The following is a 23,804-nucleotide window of genomic DNA, read 5'->3' on the forward strand; positions in this document are numbered from 1 at the left end:
ATGGCTTTGTTGGTAGAAAAACACTGAGCTGTTTAAGGGAAATCTTTGGATTTGTGCAAGGAATAACAAAATATTTGTTGGAAAGGGCAGAAATTGAACTGCCATTGTCAAGTCCACTGTTCAAAATTTAGCACACACAGTATATGCAGGGCCCAATATGCATGGCTGGAAACTTGTCAGATTCCCTGAAACAGTTTGGCTCAATTTTAATACACACATTACACGTCTTTACCCCTACGGGTTGTGTTACCGGCATCACCATGGGATGGCATTATTTTTCATTAGCAGTGCACTGCGTGCATAAACAATGAAAGGAGCCAAACACCTTGCACAATGGATGCAGATATTTACTCTAGGTTTTGATGGACAACTTCAGCCTGTAGCCATCAGGATTGATTTTTTTTTGCAATATTTAATGAATTAAAGAACTTTTCATTATAACTGCCGGTCTAATGATGTCATCAACCTATTTTTTTGCACAAACATTGCAGGTGTTGAGGTCATTGTATCTATCAATTTTCAAGCCACTCCAGCAAACTGCACCACGGCGACATCTATTCAAAATAGATTTTAATCATGTTTTAACCTGTCGCCGGAGGGCGCTCAAGTATTACATGACAGCATCATCGGTACATAATTTGAAGAAAACAATTGTGTCAGAGACTCATACCGTTGAAATTACGTTCATATCTATCATCAATTTCAAAATATACAACACTTCTGGTTAAGATGAGTTTTGACAGAAAGTAAGGGTCAAGCAATTTTACCCACATGAGAAGAAATAAAGACCAAACATAACTCTGTTATTTGGTGCACAAACCAAGCTGCGGGAAGTCATGGTTGATTTTTTGTAATTTGACGCCTGATAACATCCTCATAACGTTATTCCTTTAGTACATTTTTGGTCTCCAGGGCTTTGCTTTGTCAAAGATGCAACATTGCCAAGTTCGGGGAAAAAAAATTTCAAAAACATGTACAAAACATATGGGAAAAACTTAAATGTTCAAAATTCTATAATAAATCAGGTGATGACATCATGATGATGGCATGATTTGGCATATATTTGCAGATGATAGTCTAACTATGTGCAAGATTTGAAGGGAATCAGTCTAAGGTAAGATCCAAAAGTCACATCTAGAACGACCACATGTTATGCCTATGGAGAAAAATGGAAAAAGAAGAAAAAAAAATAAAAAATAAAAAAATGTTAAGAAAACCAAAAGCTGTTTCGGCCGGTGTCCGAAACAGCTAATGAAGACTTACATGCACAGTTGCTAGTCTGTTTCGGACTTAATGCACTTTTAATTCCAGATCTCAAAAAGGAAGCTTGCTCATTCTGACTTGCATCATTTGGCCTTCACATGATCAGAAACTTCACATGTCAATGTCAAGTAATAAATGTTGACATTTCCAATGAAAAAAGAACAAGAATAAAAAGTAGGCTAGATGAAGGGGCATATACGTGTAAGTCACAAAATGCAACCTGTGACATCCTACACCACTCCCTACACATTATTCACTCTTGCCAAGGACACAAGTTAGGGCATTCACAGTAACCTTTTTCCCAGTAATCACAATCCGCAGACGTAAACTTAAATATGCATGTAAATGACCTTTTATTTTGTGACACCGGGTGTGGCTATTTTCCCATGTGTAGGTGTTACAATTACTGGCAATGTCGGCTTTGCAGAGAGGAAAATGATGCCCATGTCAAATGTCAAAATGTTGTATGAATCCTGCAACTAAACTAAAAGGAAACAAAATTTCAATGTTTCAATTCTGCATTCTAAATTGAATGAACATAATAAAGGCACATTCATGGAATCCGACTGGACATAATCCAACAGTCTGCTCAAGGACATGTTCTGTTACTGCATTCAACAGAATGACACAGAACCCCTCCCTTTACTGTATCCTCCCCCGCATCTCCAACTATACCTACAGGACTGGGCTTTCCCTCTTCCTTTATTGCCAACATTTTTGTGAGTCTTGGCCCTTGGTATAAGAGCTGGGGTAAAAAGCAAAACTTTCTTACCTGAGCACTCTGCTTTTCCTCCAAGGCTCGGACCAGATCAGTCTTTTTGGCGAGGAGGTCCTCCTTCAGCTCCTTGATCTCCACCTCTACCATCTTGACCAGCTGTTCCGACACCATCCGCATGTTCTGCTCATGCTTGAGCTGGGCTACTATCTCCTCCATCTCAGCCGGCAGGCACAGGAACTCCCCACACTCGCAGGACACTGTCACCACCTCCTGCTCCGTTTGCGTGGCCGCTGTGGCCATATCGAGAGGGGTCTCATATGGATTGGCGCCGTCTTCTATTTTGGTGTAGGCTGAAAGGGAGCCATTCTCATAGCCCCTGGATTCGTTCATCAGTTCGTCCTGAGGGTCCGCATAACCATTGACAATGATAGTATCCACCTGCTGGTCTTCCACTGCATGCTCAGTTGTTTGGGATGTAATGTTGGTCACGTGAGCCGGCAGATTCACATACAAAACTTTCTCCTTGACTTTGCGGTGGCTGTTGCAAAACTGCAATGGTGGAGGAAGAACCACTGCCTGATTTTCCGTAGGATTCCGAGAGCTCCCCAGTGCAGCTGTTGACATGTAGTCTGATATTTCAGCATAGTACCCTGAACACTTCTTGGGCCTCTGGGCAGGATCTACAGCATTTGCAGGTGGTGTAGTGCCTTCACTCTTAGCTGCGATGTCCAGCCGCCATGAGTCATATAGATTTTCCACCGGAGTGTAGTTTTTTGGGGAGTTGATGCGCTTGGGTGTGGAGGACCCAAGATGAGGGGTGTTGAAGAAGGCTTTGGCTATACTAGAGTTGGACGACTCTGAGCTTGTGTTGCTGGAGGTAGAGGAAGCAGAAGAGGAAGATGAAGATGATGAACAAGCAGATGACGCAGAGCAGGTCGTGGAGCGGAGAGTGGATGAAAATAAGCTTCCGGAGTCAGCTTTGATTGATTCTGTGTCTTGCTCTTTCGAGATGGAGTTTTCCAGCTGGGAAGAAATGCTGCCATCAACTTCCTCACACTTGGCACTCTCGTGGTAGGCATTCTTCTTTTCAGCAGCAACCTCCTCTTCACAGCCAGGACTTTCCTCTTGAGATGGTAAATGCTTAGTATCTCCATCCTTGTGCTTCTCAGCATGTGGGAAAGGCTCTGGGCCCACTTCCTCCTCAAGGTTTGGGCATCCTTGTCTCTTGGCTTTATTCTTTATGGGAGGGGTAGGTTTGTTCTCTGACTGCATCCCCTGTGTTGGACTTGATGCAAGAGAAGTAATCCCTTCCTCAGGAGGAACCAAGGCAGGCTTGTCTGGGGCAGCTGAAATTGGGTTCTCAACACTTGTTTCGGAGCCTTCTCTCTGAGTATTTATGGTCAGAATGTTCAGGAGATTTGGCACGAGCTTCCCCGGTGGAGCTGGAGTCAGCTTCTTAGGGTACATCACAGGAGAGTAGGATTTCTTGAACAGTGACCCCTCCAGCGGGACACGGTCATAAATGTGCTTTGACTGATGTCCCGGTTTTCGTTTGGGGAGTGGTTTGGGGGGTGTTTTGGGTTCCATACTGCGTGGGGTGTTGTAAATAATGGGGTAGGGCCCAATCTGTGTCGAAATGTTGAAAGGTACAGTCACCGACATCTTTAAGAAGGTAATTCCTCCTCTCCTTACGACATCCAATGGGACCTCTGTCACCTGTGGAATCCAAAATCTATTCAAAGCAGTTAAGCTGTATATTTCATCATGAGTAGACTCCAGCAGCATACAATTAGATGATGCATGTACAGATCACAGAACATCTCTCACGCATGTACAGAGAAAAGGAATCACTCCGACTGAAATGTCACAATGTCTTCCACGAAGGAAATGTTCACTGCAGCAGTCTACACCCAGCTTGGCACTGTCATTGAACAAGGCTCACAGAGGGATGCACCATTTGAATATTTAGCTCCCAGTTAGTTGTCATTAATTAACAGTATCCTCCGGCATTAAAGCTGGACTACCTCCAACTGTCGCAGCTGGTCAGACTGCTCAATTCTGGTGGAACACAACAGTGTCCAGTGAAAGACAAAAGACTGAGTGATGGGCAAAGATGATTGTCTCAAAAGAAAAGTTCTCTGCAATTCTGACAAGACCTTCCACTGGCACTGGATAGGCTCAAAATTCAGCTGTTCTGTCCAGCCATCTCCTGGCATGTGATTCTGCTTGAGTCACTTCACAGGCACCTGTTGTTAAAATGAAAATTGTACATTTAGAAGTAACTATGGACTCCACCATAATGGCACTGCACTTTTCCCTGTTGGGATGCATCTAACAGCTTGAGCCATGTCAAGCCAATGATTGTTTGCTTGAGAATCTACACACAAATTGAATGAAGTTGTACTGTAAGTAGTTGAAGGCGTAATGACTGTGCTGTATTATCACAAGACACAAGTTTTTGGTCCAGTGGTTTAGCGGCTCACATTAGCTAGACATTTTGGGTCACAGCAGGTCCAATGCTAGGGTAAGGTGTGTGAGTAAAATTAGCACTGACTCCGGGAAAAGCATGGGGGAAACTGAGTAAGTTGTAACTTCACTGTAGACTGTGGTCCAAGGTTGTGTTACAGCACAGTGCAACAGCTGTGCACATGGCATGCACTGAACCAACTCAAAAAGCTTCATTATTCAGCACCGGAAAATGTTTAGTTCAAATGTCATGTTTCTGCCATCAAAACAAAACAATGTCATCTTGAGGAAAATGAGATAAATTTTCTCAGCTTAGAAGCATATCAAATTAATTAATCAAAGTGCAGTTTATAAAGACATGCGGTTTCAAGTTAAATACTGGGAGACTGATGGCCATCCAAAAGAGGAAAAACTGGAGGCAGGACAGAAGGAATAGCAGGGACTATATCATGATCACCAGTTATAATTCTAAGCACCAGTAGTAAATTTTTGATAGTGACGCAGCACACATGACATACAGCAGTTATGAGGAGGAGGGACAGGAAAAACATCTCTCTCACACATCACTGACTGAATACATTCTGACAAGCCGTGAAGTCCAACCCTACACCTTCCTCCAGCACACCTCAGTTTCTTGAAGATCCAAGTTGACCGGAATCCAAAGCAAGAACTTGCCTCCGCCAATCACAACCTGATGCATCATCTTCTGCCTGTCACTCGTCAAAACCAATACAAGCCAGATAATCAACGGTATTGCCCTGATAAAGATCTACGGGTCTGTGAGCTCAGAACTCAGAAAATACCGGTGGCACTTATTACTTCTGCACTTTAAGCCAGTTTGTCATGTCATCGGATGCATAGGATTTCTGGTCAACCATCTGAATTAAGATGATGAATCACATTACTTTATGAGCAATTTTACTGCTTCGGACTGTTTAAAAGGCCCTGTGGACTAATACTCCACCCTTATCTAATCCTCTCCTTTCCGTTTCTGCAAGGAAACTAGCATGCCCACAGTCAGGAAATCGCCAGAACTGACTGAGGCATTAATGACCATCTACACCGTCACCACTCCGACATTTGGCTATTCACAATTAGGAATGGCAACCCTGGATCCTATAGGATGCACCGACAATCTAAATAAATAACAAGATCAAATGGTCTTCTGGAATTCCAATATTCTGTATTCCAATATTTACAACATGAGCTCAATATGGTATTAGACAGTTAACTCCTTACAGAATTATTTAATTATTTACAGGTCTGTGATTAAGTCATAAAAACCCAATTATACTCATTAAGTCAATCAAGTGACTCTGGGATCATCACATCAATCATAAAAAAGAAAGGTTCCACCAAATATCTACTTTAAATTATTGAAATAGCAACATTAATTGGTCCACCATCTGTTGAAGTTTCCGTAGCCCCTGAATCTGGTGTCTAACAAAACCGTAGCAGATCAGCCAAAAGCTCAGTCAAGCAGAGCAAGTTCAGAGTCTATGCTCCTTAGCGGTACACAAGGGACTCTTCTCAGTCATCGGTAGAGTCAGTGGGACCAGTCTCAACATAAGGCCATCTACAATAAATATAAACCCAAAACCTTAACAGTTTTAAAGAACTAGCAATATCATGCTCCAATTTGTTTCCTTTCCAACCTCGATCTCCACAATTCCAAATTACCACAAATCTTATATCATTATCCTTATTTTAATAAATGTAAATTTCTGATCTTCTAAAAAATCATCAGCGACGAAACTTCATCATCTGCAGGCTTTTACTTCGATGTATAAAAGCAAGAAAATCATCCATATTACAACACTTATGGAAATTTCCTGAACAACTGTCTTGGAAGGTAAACTGTTGCCATGAAGTCGTTAATGCCGACTGGGACGTCTATGTGGCTGGAATTAGGCCCTAGTTTGCCTAATTCTCACAGAAACAGATTTTTCCGTCCTTTTCCAAAGTGGTCAAAACAGATCCACAACAAAGCTAAATCTGCTGGCTCAGATTTCTAATGCCAGGGAGTCAAAACCGGTCTTGCATCACACAGTCACTCTCCAAACATCTGTCTTTCTCGAGCAAGTCAAAATTGACTTCTGACTCTCTATCTCTCTCTCACATAAGAAAACTCCAACAAGATTCTTATTGTGCCCGATTGTGCAATGCGACCTATTCTTCATCGACTGGTGTGATTTGATTCACAATAATACGATGGGCGTTCTGACAATTACCATGGCCTCAACAAAATACCGTTGCGTAAGACGGGAAGGCGTTTTCCCGCTTCGCGAACGCCTTCTCTGAATGGCAGAGTTACGTCTACGCGGGAATGACGAACAATTGATTGGCTAAAACTTTTGCACAATTCCATTACCTTCGAGGTAATATATACTCAGAATAAAAACAATCAACGGAACACGGTAAAAACATAATCAGAAAAACACAACATTCAATTCATGCCCTGATTACACTGTAACATACACCATGTGCAATGTCCAAGAAACTTGAGTTCATCACTCCCAGTACATTGTTTAAAGAGTAACAGACATAGAAAACATTTAGTTCACGTGAAGTATTTTGAAATAACAATAAATATGTAACCATTTCAAAACATCATAAATTTAATGTTTATCACATCAATTGTGACCCCACAATGAATAAAAAGATAATGCGTTTCCCCGTCCTCAAACAAATCCCTTTTGGCCGTTCGCGCTCCCAGGCTGATTGGATGACGTCAGCGCCAGAACGCTGACATGTACAGTGTACATATACGTTGTATACAATACACGCAGTATCGTACGCTTCAATAGGCCACGTTGTGTTTGATGTAGCTTGGCCCACAGGCAAACACTGTCTCAGTTCAAGGTAGAAATTATGAGACATAGCCCTACCATGTATTCCTTGAATTGAGACAGTGTTTGCCAGTGAACTGAGCCACATAAAAAACAATGTGGTCCATTGAAGCGTGCAATACTGCATGTACTGTGCGCAATGTACATGTACTCTGTACATGTCAGCATTCTGGCGATGATGTCATGCAATCAGCCTGGAAGCGCGAATGGCCAAAAGGGGATTATCTTTCTATTCATTGTGGGGTCACAATAAATGGGGTAAACATTACATTTACGAATGGTTACGTATTCATTGTTATTTCAAAATACTTCACATGAACTGAATGTTTTCTATTTCTGTTGACTTTAAGAGTGACATATTCAGTGTACCCTGCCCCTATAAAAATTGGCTCAACCCCGTGTAGAACTGTGTTCAATTTACCTTTCACCCCTCTGTTTGAGACCATCCTTCTGAAACAGTGAAGTATGACTTAGGAACTTGTTTTTTTCCTCAATAGTTACAGATAGGTATCAACTGCAACGTGAAACGTGTCCATGGCCAGAAGTTAAACCATGGTGAGGGTCTAAGGTGTCCCATTCATAATGCATTTTGTTACATGTGTAATGTACTTTTGTTACATGTGTAAGTTGCCAATGCGAAATATTTTGTCAACTATTGCATTTCACAGGAAACATTTAGGATATAGAGTGTGGACTTGACAATTTAAAAAATAAACATTTTCAACCTTTCCAAAAACTACCCACAAAAGTTGCAAGACAAAACAATCTTTTAGCTAAGCAAGGTTTGGGGGAAAATGCCCCATTTTATAGGCATCAATACGGGTGATTCACAATAGTGCACCTGCAAGAGTTTGCAACACGTTGGCCAATCACAATGCGCGACATCTGTCTACCTTTTCCAAACACGCATTGGGTCGATAGATTTCGTGCATTATGATTGGCGAGTGCACTGCAAACTGTTCGAGGTGCACTATTGTGAAACATCCATATTAAATGTACTCTGGCAAAAAAAAAGGAGATGTGGAATATGTGAACAATGGGATAAGCACAAAATTCAGTAAACACTGGTCAGTTTTGAAGGTCTATGTCCACTTTTCGGTTGTTGCAATTTGGAAATCAAAAGCATGCATGCATAAAATGTAAGCTTGGTAGTCTGTGGTTCAGTACCTGTTACGATTCAAACTGAAAAAAAAAAGTTTACAGGAGCAGGGACCATTGCGTAAGAAAGAGCCATCTAGTCCTAAGATCTTGAATTATTTGACCGCCATCACTAAATATTCTGTGGCTCAGCTGAGATTTTTGCAAGGCCATCCAGTATGTTCAACCGCATTACAAAGTTAAAGTACTACTTGTAGTCCTGTAAAACAAAGAAAGAAAGAAGAGAATGCAGAAAAGACGGCTGTCAAACAGGAAGATTCACAGGGAAGCATGACTATCTTTCTCCGGCGCCGGTTGGCTGGTTGGTCAAGTTGGACCAACAGAATTGGACTTGCCCTTATAACAACACTCAGGAAAGTGCCAGGTCAGTTATGTCAACAGCAACTAAATACATTTCTAGAGGGCAAGAAAAACATCCTACAAGGAAACCTTTGTTTCAACAGTGGAAATCGCTACAGGCTATTACTCAGTGTGTGACTAGGAAATGAGCTGAATCTTCGGAGGTCAGTTCCAAACAAAAAAAAGAAAAAGTCTCCTTCACTTCAATTTTTTTCCAGCTCTGGGGCAAGTGAGATGTTCAGAAAGGTTTCCGTTATTTTCAGGAGCAAATAGTAAATATTTTACATTCCTCATATGTATTACTGACAGTAGGCACAAAGCAGGCAAAAAGAGCACCATCACTCCAACTCACTGAAACAGACAATCAGCCTCTTGCGAGTTAACTTTGAACAAAATCTGGAACACTGAGTTTTTCATGTGAGCACAACAGTGTGAATTAAGACACTGTTACTATACATTGTGATTTTGGGGGCAAGGTTTTGCTTAGTGACATAAAGAGATGCCTGTACCAATACACTGTTTTCAACAAAAGAGAAGGGCACAAAGAAACCAGTCTATTCCGGAGATGGTGGTCACTATGCAAAAGCTTGGCCTGAATCACGAGGTATAGCAACAGTGTCTTTAGTCTTGGGAATTCAAATTGTTATATTTATGTGCAATCGGATTCATATTTAACTCACAAAAAGATTATTGCATGTCAGAAGGAACGGTAGAGACCTACTACTCCTAAACCTTAAAACACTTCAAGCGGAAAAGGTAAACTGCTAAGCCTATAACCCTCTTTCTGAAATGATTTATTTTGAAATTCGACACAAACGGATATGCCATTTACATACATGAACATGTACAGCACAGTATTTGCAGGAATATGGAGGTTCAAAACGGCCGACGGTTTTACACCACACAAGCAAATTACAGTGTTGTTTGCCAGGCATTAAGCGTCCAAAATTGTGCATGTAAAGAATGGACATGTATCTCAATATGTGTATCATCCGAAACACATTCATCATCTGAAACATACAATGTGATTTTTTCAAACAGATTTTATTTGTCTTTTTTATTCATTCTTGGGAGGGGGTACTATACTTTGCTTTTGAATATATTCCAGTTCTATCTGTAATAGTGGGGTTTTAAAATGTCAGTTATGGTGGATGCATCAATGTGGCAGAGAATGAGCACGCTGTAACCAGTGGATTAAACAAATTGTGTCTAACAGAATTATTGCGCCATCACAGTGAAGAGCAGAGGCAACCGTGTGATACAGAACGAGTGCACTGTCACAGTGACGAGTGGATGCAACAGTGTGGTAGAGAAGGATTGCACCGTCACAGTGACGAGTGGAAGGTAAAGGTTGTATCCAAGTCAGAGCCTCTTCAGACAATTATATCTTTGTCTTGCACTGACATTTCGATAAGTTAATATCCAAAAATTGGTTGAAAGTTCGTACAAACCCCGCACAATGACACAAAAACTTTGCACGCCGTGCGCCAGTTGCCATGAAACTCTCTATCACCTTGCCGAAAGCAAAAATGTACTAATCTTATTCCAAGCCATAAATTCACAGTGAAATGTGTGCTACTGCAAGTAAAAGTGGAGATTGTTAGTCACTACTTTTTTTATCGTAGATTCACTTGCGGATCATGTGCATTACAGAGCTCTGGTACTGTTCGGTGTCTGAACCAATGATCAAATAGCACCGCATAGAAAAAACGGCGCTTACGCAAGGAAGAAAAAAATGTCTAAACCTGATAAACTGGTGTGGTTTAACACCTGAAAGGATAAAGTCCAAAATGCATCCAATTTCTTCATCACATCAAGATCGGTGTTAAGGTATGGCGGCATGCCCGACCGTCACTTTTGCGTTCTATTGTCAGGTAGGCCTACCTCATGTACATGTACGTGCGACGAGTTGTCCATGATGCTGAACCAATCCAAACTATTTCTTGCAAGAGTAATCAGTACAGGCGATATTAAAAATGTAAAGCTATATATTTAAATTTCTATTAGGTCTAATTTTCTTTTCAACTTACTTCACATTTTATCACAATTCCCCCTTCTCCCGAATATCGCGATTCACATTTTTGCATTGCGATGCCATATCACGGCATTTTAGAATCATGATTATCTACACATCGGTGAATCGTTACAACCCTAGGATGCAACAGTGTGGCACAGAACGAGTGCACTGTCACAACAACCAGTGGACAAAACAAACTGGGTCTAACAGAATGAGTGTGCCCTCATAGTGACCAGTGGATGCAACAGTCAGGTACAGAATGAGTGCGCCGTCACAGTGACCAATGGATGCAATAGTGCGGTACAGAATGAGTGTGCCGTCACAGTGACCAGTGGATGCAACAGTGAGGTACAGAATGAGTGCGCCATCACAGTGACCAGTGGATGCAACAGTGTGGTACAGAATGAGTGCGCCGTCACAGTGACCAGTGGATGCAACAGTGTGGTACAGAATGAGTGCGCCGTCACAGTGACCAGTGGATGCAACAGTGCGGTACAGAATGAGTGCGCCGTCACAGTGACCAGTGGATGCAACAGTGAGGTACAGAATGAGTGCGCCATCACAGTGACCAGTGGATGCAACAGTGTGGTACAGAATGAGTGCGCCGTCACAGTGACCAGTGGATGCAACAGTGACATAGAATGAGTGCACCATCACAATGACCAGTGGATGAGTGCACCTTAACAGTGACTAGTGGATGCTATGTGGATGATAATACAAGTTTGCTGACATATTATGAATGAATGAATGAATGGAAGACTGGGGTTGAATGAGTGTGCCACCATGCTGAAAAGTGACAGAGATGAACAAGTGAATAAAAAAAGAGTGGTTTTGCCCACTGGAGGGTCTTCAGACAAATGCCCATAAACAGACTTTTCCCCCACAAAGTGATTTGTGGAGACACCAGAGAGGATTTTTCTGTCCTCTGTACTGTACACTGCTTCGGTTGCTTTTGAAAAGATTTAAATGTGTGGAAGAGAACAAGTGTGTCCTCAAGAGTTGAGTGAAAGGAGCATTAAGGCATGATTGAACCCTCATTGACAAATTGAAAGTCACTGGATAAAAAGAAACAAATAAATAATCTGACATTGCTCTGGCAGTAACTGGGTAGGAAAAAGTATGTACAAATTCTTATCAAGTTTCAGACTGAACTCTGTGATCAGGGAAGACATTAAATCTAAAATTTTCCACACCAGGGGCAAAAACATGCCATAACATGGGCATTCCTAGATCCATAAGGGTCTTTCCTGTGTACACGCCAATTTAAAGTATGGCCGAAACATCACAACCTGAACAATGGATTTTGCCCTATCCTTACAATTTTCTGAATTTTCCCCACTAAAACTTAGACTTTATTTGAAAAAGATTTCCCCTTTTGGGGATACCCATCTCTTTCCAGACTCATTTGTGAAATTAAAGAACCTGCCACTTGCAGAACAATATCCCTCCCCCCCCCATTTGAAGCGCACCCTCACAAAGACAAGAAAGACAGACTGGTATCAAGTTTTCCAACCAGAACCTTGCGCACATATGATGTGCACGTAAAGACCATACACTGCAGAATAAATTCGCTGCACGTACTGGGCATGCCCCACATCAAACATGCATAAACTTGCACACCTATACGGTGAGTTCATACCAAAGGACTGCCAATTTCATTTAAAAACACGCCCTCTTCTGTTCCTGCTCGGAGCAGATTGTGCATTTTTTGAGAGTGATACTCGTGCAGTAGTGCTTGTAGGTTTTTCAGCCTTGGGCAAGAAGCCAGAATTTTTCAAGAGAATAAAGGGGAGACCCGGGTCCCTTTTTTCCACTTGGGTAGAGAAAGGTTAATATTACTCGTCACTGTTTTAAAGACATGCTTTAAAATATACTTTTCCAAAGTTTTGCACAAAATTTGATGAGGTGGAAAAATAGCCAATGTTCTCACAATCCTTGGGAACATTCTGTCAGAAAGTCTTTTCTTCATGATGGCAATACAAACCCTGGAAATATTCAAGCAATAAAAAGACAAACTATCCTCCTCCCAGAACTGCATTTGAAAACAACAATTTATGTAACTACCGCAGGGCTACATCATTATTTACTGAAGTTTGTACACAAAATAAATTCAACAAGGATCTCACATCCTGCCTTCTCACTAAATAAGCTGTAATATAAAGTCTGTGACTTTCCATCAGTTATACGGTTCGTATGACTTATGAAATGTTTCAAGAGAGCAACTAAAAACCAGTCTAAATATCCAAGAAGGGCCAAAATGTATACATTTCAAATAACAGATCTTACCTGCAAAAACAATGTGCCCAATACTTGATACCCCTTCAGTGAAATATTCACAACAGCTCGTGAGGGATTCCTAGTCGAGAATCATCCCGTGTGAGACTGGTGTGAGTGGACTTATCACCAAATCTAATAAAGTGTGAACATCGTTCAAAATCTAGCGTGCGCTACACCGAGCACAGCCACAGCAGTTTTGCAGCCTGCGCAGGAAGCAACATATCAAGGGGGGCCCCGATTCCAAGACATTTGCCAAGGAGATCAGTGGGATGAGAGGAAGACTGTTGACTCATCATCACGACTGTAGACTTGGTGCCAGTTCCTGGTTGACATTCGAAGGAGCTGCACCAAGGAGCTGACGAAAACAAGACTTGCCAAGGCAAAAGAGTGTGTAAAAACTAAATATCCACCAAAAAATCCAACCATGTCATTTGATGCAGGAAATCCTTCTGAAGCAAATATGCCGTCAATTTTATCCTGGTGTCATAACAAGATGCACCTGACACCAGGAGATAGCAAGGTATTCGTCGTTTACATGTTCACTGGTTATGTAGCTATCATTGCCAACGATCTTAAAGGATCTCTTACACATGGAGACACCTGCTCACAGCTAATCAACTGTTGATTTAGCATCATCATCTGAAGCACGCAACAGGAAGAGGATATCAATTAGCTGCGCCCACTTGTGCATAGAGGAAAACAGACTATTGTGATTTAATGCGCAAGTTCTTTTTAATTTTTTGGCCAAAACTCGTGAATAAAAACTCAAAGACTATAAAAGCAGTATGTTTTCAAACAACTCGTGAACTTTTCAATATTATAGATTCTACGCAGCAAAAGCTTACGTGCACCTGTATGAGTGATTCTAGTTGAAGAATCAGCCCCAAAGCACCAACTGTTGGACGAGGCATCAACCGCAAATTCAGCACTTTTCACTCATGCCAAAATAAATTTGGTATCTGGAAATGAATCTGGTCCTGAATGCATCGACCTGGCCTAATTTACACAACAGCATTAACCGTCAGAACGACAACATGTCAGCTTGAATCATTTCATGTGTTTTCTGTATCATTGCACTGAGCACTCACAATTTTCAGGGATTTATAACCAACCTCGGAGTTAGGCTAAATGGAAAATAAACTTTTGAATACTTACTGGTGATCCTGAAGGATTTTTTTATCTATCCATGCTCTCAAAACACCCACGACATCGATTTCAAAATCTGTCACTTTTCACGCTCTCCACTCTCCGTTCAATGCATTCCCTGCCACCCCTACTCCCCTCCCTCGACAGTGTTTCCTTACCTTTTCCATCACCCCGACCACGACCACGACAGGACGTCCCATTTACAGGGGCCACAGTTTCAAATCTTATTGAATGCCTGCCAAGTTGAGGTATCCCTGAAGGCAATGGCAAGGACCCGATCTTCTCGAAACTTGATGTGATTTCCTCTCCCCGAGCGTCTGCCAGTCCCAGGAGGAATCAGAGAAAACAGTGCCCAGGTTGATGCTAAAAGATCCCTCCCGTCCAAATCAAGACCATTCCAACTGCGATTCCTTTCCCCTTGGACAATTCGAACTCTTCCACTTCTAGAGTTTTCACAGCCAAATTCTGGAAAACCAAATGCACCTCGAGGCAAAGAGAGTTTCAGTAGGCCACCCTCAACTGGCTCTCTGCATGAAGCTGATGTTAAGCCTACATGCATTCATACACAATGTGTTCACTCAGTAGTCACTTCCCAGTGTCGGTGACTCCATGAGTCACCCGCACAGGTGAAACATCAGTTGCTAAAGAAAAAATTGAGAAATGATCCTGGAAACAAAAACTTGAAGATGCTAACAGGCAATCAATGCAACATTATGATAAGGTATGATGAGGTACCATAGAATTGACACATCTGTCACATCCCACTTAGACCTTGCTTCAGTGAAGACTGAGTGCCAAGCATAAGTACACAGGAAGTGGTAGGTTATAGGGATTTAGGAAAAGAAACGCATGCTGAACTTGTCGTGTACAACTGCAAGGCAAGTAACAAAATAAAACACGATAGAGGGTTTGGCTGAGGTTGGGACGGCCAAAATATCCATATCTTCTCTAAATCAGAACGTTTGACAAGGCTATACATCACTGTAATATACATGCAAGTTTACCCTTTCTAACAATGAACAGCACCAAACTTTACAAGTGCTACTAACCATGCACCACTACTCAACAAAGTTAAAGATTTGGATTAGGCCCATACCCACCTGTCCATATCAAAACCCGGTTCTATTTTTTCTAGCCAGGTACCTGTAAAAACAACAATTCCTAGAATAAAATGTGTGTAAACTTTAATAGTAATAGAACTAGTGTGCTGCTCAAAAAAAAAAGTGCTGTGGTCATGACTCCAGTTTAGAGATCGACAGAGCTATTTTTGGTACAAATTGAAGGTAACACTTTGTTGAATTCAAGGTGGGGGAGATTCCCCTCAAACATTCAGAACAATGTGCTGCTTCCTATGTACAAAAAGAGCCCTGTTTCGGACACATGGTCCACCGGGCCAGATTGCACCCAATGCCATCTGTTAAGTGTTCTTTATGTTTTATCATATAAACAGGTATCTGGTCCCAAATATACCTATAAACACACCCTCTAATTTGGGTCACTAGACCCCAAACTTGAATGTCAGTGCTTTGAGAAGACCTACCTTAAATGTTGACCATGGGTGTTCTTTATGAAGAAATGATGCTTAGGTGTTCTCTGTTTATCCACAAATGTTTTGTTACAGATGCTATCTGGAGGAAACAAAACAGCAAACTACTTACAGGAGACGACACAAATAGGGAGATAAGTGATTCGAATTTCCAGTGGCCATTCCCCAGCTGATGACCGGTCTGCTCATCAGGCTGGGACTATTTTGGAAGTGATAATTAATAAGCTCGTATCCGCTTGGCCTTTGAGATGAGCTGATAACACGTCTCACTGATAATCAGAATTAGCACAGCTACAGTCAATGGATAAAAGTGCAGTGTTTGGATTCCAAATATAAAAAAAAAACAGAACTGCAACAAGAAGCCATGATGGTCTTTTAGATTTAAAGAGCGAACCACATATTAAGATTTTCCTGCCTGGCAGCCATGGTTCTAGAAATAACTTGGAATCAGAAGGCATGCAAAGATTCCTGACAAGGTGAGATGTGCAGGGAAAAAAGTATTTAGGTGCTAGATGCATAAAGGTTTGATTGTAAGACACAAACTGGTCAAAGGATTTTCTAATAAAACGTAAATATTCAATGTATCTCAAAATCATTTTTTTTCAAAAATATTTGCGAGGACTGACCATAGCTGAGGTTATGATGAAAAAGGCGGCATCAGTCTGAGGATACTGTATTCTTTCTAATGTACCACTCAAATTTGCCACAACTTTCGCAGTTTCTAGTGGTCAGTAATGTTACTTGCTTGAACTTTTCCAAAATTTGGCTTGAGTAATTGCTAAACTTGTGGGGGGGGTCAGCAAACTTGAGATATTTGAAATGGGATATTTTCACCGTAATTGTCCTTCCTGCACAGCTCCAACTCAGGGAAGGTGCTCAGGAGAAGTGTGCTATAACATGAGCAAATGAGCTGTAGGCCTGTGTCATGGGTGATGTGACGTCATCCCACAATGTCAACTGGGAAAATGGTTATAGGTTCCCCCTACTCCAGTTCCAGGTAGAGTGGAAAATCTGGCCTTGTTATCAAACAGTATCAATTGATTCAGCTCACAATTAGGCCTACTACTACTTGCAGTGCCCCCAATCATTTATACTGTCACGCCTAGCTCACGTTATCTAAGGCTTAGCCCAAGTCTATTTCAGCGATTCTCCATCCTCTAGACCAAAAATAAGCAGCAATGCAGCATTCGTGAAACAAAAATAACAAGTTTCTGACATCATAGACAGATCCACTGCTGCTTGTGAATGTGACATATCAGATTTGTGCATACTCTTTGCACCTTGTAAGTCTGTGTGACTGGACATTTACACGGAACCAGAAGTTAACGCGCAACTTCAGCGATTGTCCAATGGCAGCCTGCAAAATCGTGGTGCGTCCACCTTTGTGACAAAGTCCCTTATGAACTGGAGAGTGCGTAGGCCCTATGTATGCCTTGGCCTATTTATGTGTGAAGGTAACAGGCCTTAGCAACTGAATAAATTTGAATTTTTTTAACAATGAGGTTCGGCAATGTGAAGCGCAATCTTGACTCTTGCACAAATTTATTGTGCACATGCGTACATATACTCAGAATCAATGGATTATGTAGATTTTTTCTTTCTCAATTATTCTTTGACTTTATTTCTTCGCCTATTTCTCAACCCTTTTTTTCTTTGACTTTCTTTTTGGCCTACATTTTGCGTGTCACAATTACTGAATTTTTGTTCTTAAAATCATTCAGCAGGTGGAAGACAATGCCACCAAAGAAAAAAAGGAAGATGGTTCTCCCAGCAAGCTCCCACCTAGCCGTATTCAGAAGTATTTAAGTGAAAACTTCAGCGGTTTGCTTCACTGTCATATTCCACATCTATTCTCTGATTTAATTAATTACTACTAATTAACATTAATCATATTGCTGAGAAATAACCAGCAGTTCCACATGTATGTCATAACAACCATCTTGACGGGATTTTCATTTCCATTGCCCACGCACTCGGCAGGTTGGTCTTGCCTTGGAGTATGGCCCTGTTCTTCTTGTAATTATGATAATGAATTAGTGCCGACATTATTTTTTGTTCCTTTTCAGAAGTACTGAAGAACATTTTCAAATTCTTTTGCGGCTTAATCACCAAGAAATTACCACTGAATATGCCAAGTATTTAAACATTTATGAAATTATCAGTCCTAAAAAGACTCCAGTTTGGGTTACAGTTTTACTTTGTGTCTCTTTATAATACGTATAGATAGGAATATTAAATCCTCCCCCCCCAAAAAAATAGGCCTAACTTCATTTATATTTATCTGCTGATATTTATCTTTATTTCATTTCACATACCTATAACTGAAGGCCTAGGCCGAGGGCTTATACCAGGCAAGGCATGTGGGGGATTTTATACTTGGGGACCCCCCCCAGTTTTTTTGTCGTTTTAATCTTGCAAAACTGATAAGTTCCCCCTCCCAACAAAAATACAATTTATTGCACTGACCCTATTTTGGAGAAATTTCAAATTGTAAATTGTGAGAAAATGTGACTTTCTTACTTATAAGCCAGCCGCGCAGTTGAATCCAAAATGTGTCATGTCTTAAAATACTCAGTGTTCCCTCATAATTTCCCTCAAAATTAAAAACCCTGCCCTTTTTTTTAACATTAACCCAATAGTTACTGAGCATGATGTCACAGTCATCTACCAAGGTGACTTCAAAAGCTACAAAAATGTTGTAAAATGTCAGTCTCCTTTCTATTATAGGAACAGGGTCCCCAAATTCACAATCCCCAATATGTGCACGCCAAAATACTTTCATAATTTTTCTGTAGCGTTTACAAGGAACAAATGCTATTTGAAAAGTTAAGTGTTTCACCTTCTGTCTTCCCGTCGTCTCACCGTTCAGTCAATGACCGCACCGATCACTGACACGCAGGGCTTAAGTTTTATTTGTCACTTGAACACCTGCGAACCTGGTGCGGCCAGCTAGCGGAAGCCGCTAGCTCTTTGCAGCTGGTGCCCGCTTGTACTTTGAATAGCGCCCTCGTTATTATTTTTGTGGCGAAAATATTAAAAACAGTGCGTCGCTCGTCGCCCAACGCCCGAACAAGCCGTTGGGTGACGAGCGAAAGCATTCCTCACCGTGACTTTCAAAGATAAACGGAGTTGATATTTCTTTACTCTCCGTACTTCAACTTTAGCTCAGTGGTCGATGGGGGTCCACTGAACACCTTTCTGTTGGACAGGAGCTTGTCATTAGTTTATTGCCATACAATTTTTTTTTGGGGGGGGGGGGTGAAGGGATCGTATCATACAAAGTTTGTGAAAGTGCGCAACACCTTTTAATACAGACACCGAGGGCGTACGCTGCGAGTGATTGGACTACATTCTCTCACGGTAATCCTACATGTTTTACAATCACAAAACAGAAGATTTGTATTTGGAACATTTGTTTTTAAAATGAACCAGATTGCAGGATTTGATGTCCGTTTCCTATTTTTTGCTTCTCAATGTTGCTTCCCCCCCCAAGTTGCTGCCATTTCTATATAGTCTCCCTTTCGGGTAATCCTAGGCACGTCCTGAACATAAATTCTGTTGACCCTGCGGTTGAATTGTTCATGCGTTCTACACTTCTAGGAAAATATTTTATAAAGCTTTGTTATATTCTGTACAAAATGCTTTGGCTGACGGAGTGTATAGTGAAAGTTATCCCTTACTGTCTGTCAACGTTCGTGGATGTACAGACTGATTGGCGTGCAAGTACAGCATCCTATGCACTCGTTCTAGTTTCCATCGCTGCTTGTCCCTGTCCGTTTGCACGTTCGGGGGTTTAATACAACCAGTACATCGGATTTCTTGGGGCCAATCAATATACCTTTCTCAGTGTTAAGTTGAGTAGAATAATCGATGACAATGCTGTCGGGCCCCTACTCTACTTCTATTAGGACCACATAATATCATATTAAAGAGTTTCTTTCGCCATCAGAAAGACTAACTCAACCCATTGATGAACAGGGGGACTGTAGAGAGGGGGGCATCAGTGGCGTATCCAGCGGAGGGGGATTCCATTCACAAATCAATAATACTTCATAAGTAAGTAGGAAAGAAAGTAGTCGGTATACTTAGGCCTATTTATGGATATCACTAGCGCAAAAACCCTTAGAAAGCAACATCACGGAAGTAAAACTAAAAGCAAAGATGTCGGGAACGTAAGGCTTTTGATATTTGTTCTCCCCCAACATATCGTGTTTTTGAATTGCCCCCCCCCTCCCACACACCAAAAACTGGATACGCCGCGGGGGGCATGCCCCTCGAACAGAGAAAAGTTTTTCAAATAAAGAGATGCGACTGTGTGTGCATTTTCTAACAAGGCGCAAAACTCCCCTTATCTCACCCCAGTAAGGCCATATGAAGGTTACATGAAGAAATACTCAACCAGTGTCCCTTTTAAAAGATTTTGTTCTGGATCCATCCTCCACTTAATCTCACATCAGTTATACTCAATAACTCAAACATGCATGGCCTTAGGTACCACTCATGCGGAAAAACAATACGAAGGCATATGATGGTCTTATCTGCCGGATTTCTGTTTTAAGTACTGGCAAAATGACCGACTACATACAGGGAAGAAACGCAACACACATCAAAGAAATGTTCATGATGGGTATGACAGACGCGGCGACCTTTCTAGTGATCACCACTCACCGCTTTCTTTTCTCACTTGGTGTGGAGATTATCACACCTTCCGGTCGATCATTCAGTCGGAATGTGAATTTGATCCTTGAGTAAACTGCCAATAAATAACCGCTCAATCTACTCGGATTATTTGCCTTGCAGATAAGCTTGTTGGTTTAGTTGATGAGATTTTGTTGACCATTGTCCAGGGGTGGTGGACCGTGTGATCACCGCGAGTTTTTGGAAGTGTTTTGGATTATTTCCTGTAACTGCCGAACCACACACAGGAGAGAAAAAAAACAGACAAGATACAGATGCTATCCAAAGGCGATAATTTGTTCTTCTTGATCGAATATCCTAAAAAAAAAATCCAGAAGTGATTCCCCTCATAACAGCAGCGCTGGTATCAGGTGATATGATATCGGTGCTTTATCAACATACACGTGAAGAGGCGTTTCTTCGCAAACGGTTCTGAATTAGCGCCCCCATATCCGTCAAGCTGCAGCACGCTGTTGAAACATATGATAGTATCGATTCCAAATCAACCGTGCGATATAATCGAAAAAAAACCTAAACAATATAAAATTTGAAAATGAAATCAATGGCACTTGAACAAATCAGACTTTTTTTCTCTCTCTTTTGATTTGTATACTACCTTTATAAACATCTGACGACACAAACTTATCAAAGTTGACACATCGTGACCTGCACGGGATAGCCGTGACTATGAAGTAACGAGAAGTTGAATTACTGGAATACATGTAAAATTGTGACTGTACTCAATGCAAGCAACTGTTCGTTGTATTCGGTCACTTTTCAGACAACGTGAACGGTGAATACTATTCTTTTCGGTGTTAGGCCTACAGTACAGTGACTACGTACCGGCTATCGAAGTCTGAGTAAGTATTCGATTCCATTCTTCGCATAGTAATATCGTTTCACGCAAGTGTCGAAATTTGTCTCACAAAACTTCTGTCACGATTTGCATCAAGCTAGGCCGGCCGGCTGCACGCTCCGAGCGCTCCTGCATGTGACCTACCTGTACGAAATCGGGAGAAGTTGTTGACGGAATGACCACAGGGTAAGTAAAAAGTCACATTGTTCACCTTCTCTAACATTAGTGGATAATCTGATAAATACAGCCAGACACTCTGTGTATAACTTTTATTCATAAAAAGATAGTCGGGATAGTGTTGCCTTTCTGTGTTGGTCGAGTCTTGAGATGTTTCACAGCAAACTGGTGTTGCAGTGCGTGCAACCGTGTGGCAGCTTTCTACAATTCAGTGGGACAGTGTCGTGGACCGTTTCATCTCACTGTAAACGGTCATTAGTGTGGCCAAAAAAAGGAGGAAAAGCGAACCATCATGACCATGGAGGATCTTCCCAACCTTTCAATATGTCAGAAGCACAGCAAACCTCAAAAGTTCAAAACACCAGAAAAAATGTTGCATCCAGACTTCACTTTTCTCATCATATATTATCTCAGTAAAAGTCAGTCATTACAGAAATGTTGGAAAGACATGAATTCTGGACTGAGAAACATTTACCTATGTTGTTGGGAAATACTTAGAAAATTCTCTTCACTCCCCATTAGGGGTGTGCATTTGCGGGTAATTTTAGAACCGGGTACCCGTTTTTTGTTAACATCAGGTACCCGGAAAAGAAATCACTTAATAACAAATGGCATTTGGACCATGTGCCCAAAACATGGTTCTTTTTGGTACATAGGAAGCAAGCAGCACATTGTTCTAAACGTCGGAGTTAATCTACCTACCTTTTTATCAAACGAAATTGTTACCTTCAGTTTGCAATTTTTTTGTGGGTGTATGAAACAGAAAAACAAATGCTCACGGGGAACATCAGAAAAGAGGACAGAGCTGCAAACCACCTACATGATATATGCACCTGCAACCGCTCAAAGGAAATGTCCCGGATGCTGCATGACCGCATACACACGGAACGCACGTGGCGTGCACAAATGGTGAGCGCTGGTCATGTCACGTGTGGACCAGATCAGTGCTATGTACATGTACGTCACTGGTTAAAAGGCTTAAAGTTTTATGTACAAAAATACCACCGTAACGTGAACAATGCCCACACCATTATATCCACTTATTTTGAAGTTTCTGATTCAAAAAACCGCCACCAAAATTCTTCAAACGGCGTTGAAAGTATCGGAAGTCAATATAGGTTAGGAGTCATCGCAAGTGAATTTCTTTTCTCACGAGGACCAGTTGGTTGCATGTTGCATAAATCAATGTAGCTGCAACTGTAATCCTGGCTTTCAAGACGCTGAAACTAACCTGATTACAACGCGGGCCCAATTGTAGTCCCCTTCAGGCAGTCCAATCGCTGACACTGCAGCGGCCATGTGACCGCAAAAGGAAAGGTCATGTGACCACACATAGGGAAGCCCAAGTGAAAAAAATAGCAGCGCTTCACCTTGTTAAATGACTGAAGCGATACGAAAGTTTTGTCACACGAAGGTACCACGATGGAGTGGTTTAGTTTAATAAAGACTTTTTCAGGAAAAGTACATTCCCCTGAGGTTCAAATTGTCGAGATTTTAATGTATAAGTACTTTGACAAGTGACATTTGATTGGCCAACTGTATTATGACTTGCACCTGTCAACATTTCCCTTTTTTCCAATGAAAGAATACTTAGATTTGAAATGCTTTTGTACATACAGAAAACATCCTGCCTGCTTTTTTTGTTCAATTCCTCATCCACAGTTCCACTGAGTCACTGAGGAAATTCATGTTGCTTTAAGTTAAAAATAATTTTGAAACGGCATATTTCTTGGTATAAAAATCTAAACTGGTTCTCTGACTCTTTGGGTTTGTAGAGCACATTTAGTGCTTTGGTTATAAAAACAGGCCGATCAACCGCACAATTTGTGCGTGATCACTACTTACCGCACGTCCTGTGGAGTCCCAGCACCACTAGAATATTACACAGTCCGCTCTCGCTTTGTCGTCAATCCCAAAAAGTAATTTTCATTCATATTGTTTTACTTGACAAAAATACTCTTTAACTCAAACAGTAAGCACCACTAATTCCGCACAAAAGTCATGTAGGCCGACAGGGTTTGCACAGGGTTTGAACAAATACAGTCATGCAAGTGTACATGTACATCAACAGTGCTTCCACCTCGTAAGACAAAACTCCTTCGGTCTCTTGTTTGTATAGGTTTGGTACAGTCATTTTCCCAGTTCCAGATCGCAAAAATTATTCAGTAGGACTGCAGCTAAAAAAAATCCTCAAATTGGAGTGAAATATGGTCAGAAGTCAACTCTGTGTTTTGGATACTTCAATTTTTGAAAATCGATCGACGAAAGTGACGACGATACCTTTCCTAGTTCTGGATCAGTTTAGGATCGAGACA

At 41.4% G+C, this 23,804-nt stretch overlaps 2 protein-coding genes across 9 annotated transcripts in view; one reads left to right on the forward strand and one right to left on the reverse strand.

Moving 5' to 3' along the window:
* LOC110991120 (uncharacterized) overlaps window positions 1-18,670 on the reverse strand; it is a 64,310-nt gene extending 45,640 nt beyond the window's left edge. For 3 of the 6 annotated variants that reach the window (XR_015424763.1, XM_087134489.1, XM_087134494.1), the window contains exons 1-4: window positions 18,619-18,670; window positions 15,770-15,861; window positions 14,392-14,550; window positions 2,036-4,227 (exon numbers count right to left, since the gene is read on the reverse strand). Coding sequence is in view for 5 of the 6 variants with exons in the window: in XM_087134489.1 (XP_086990615.1) it covers window positions 2,036-3,766 (1,731 nt within the window). In the remaining variant the exon portion in view is untranslated. Of the gene's footprint in view, window positions 1-2,035; window positions 4,228-13,096; window positions 13,286-14,391; window positions 14,551-15,333; window positions 15,377-15,769; window positions 15,862-18,618 lie in introns of those variants that run through there. The other 3 variants (XM_087134490.1, XM_087134491.1, XM_087134492.1) reach the window with 3 other exon arrangements.
* Window positions 18,671-21,164: 2,494 nt separating this feature from the next.
* Window positions 21,165-23,804, forward strand: part of LOC147799728 (excitatory amino acid transporter-like) — a 97,678-nt gene continuing 95,038 nt past the window's right edge. For 2 of the 3 annotated variants that reach the window (XM_087134111.1, XM_087134112.1), the window contains exon 1: window positions 21,382-21,498. The gene's annotated coding sequence lies outside the window, so the exon portion shown is untranslated. Of the gene's footprint in view, window positions 21,317-21,381; window positions 21,499-23,804 lie in introns of those variants that run through there. The other variant, XM_087134114.1, reaches the window with a different exon arrangement.

The sequence above is a fragment of the Acanthaster planci genome, linkage group LG03, assembly GCF_054643075.1.
Source record: "Acanthaster planci isolate LZ-2023a linkage group LG03, COTS_SCS, whole genome shotgun sequence".
NCBI lineage: Eukaryota > Metazoa > Echinodermata > Asteroidea > Valvatida > Acanthasteridae > Acanthaster > Acanthaster planci.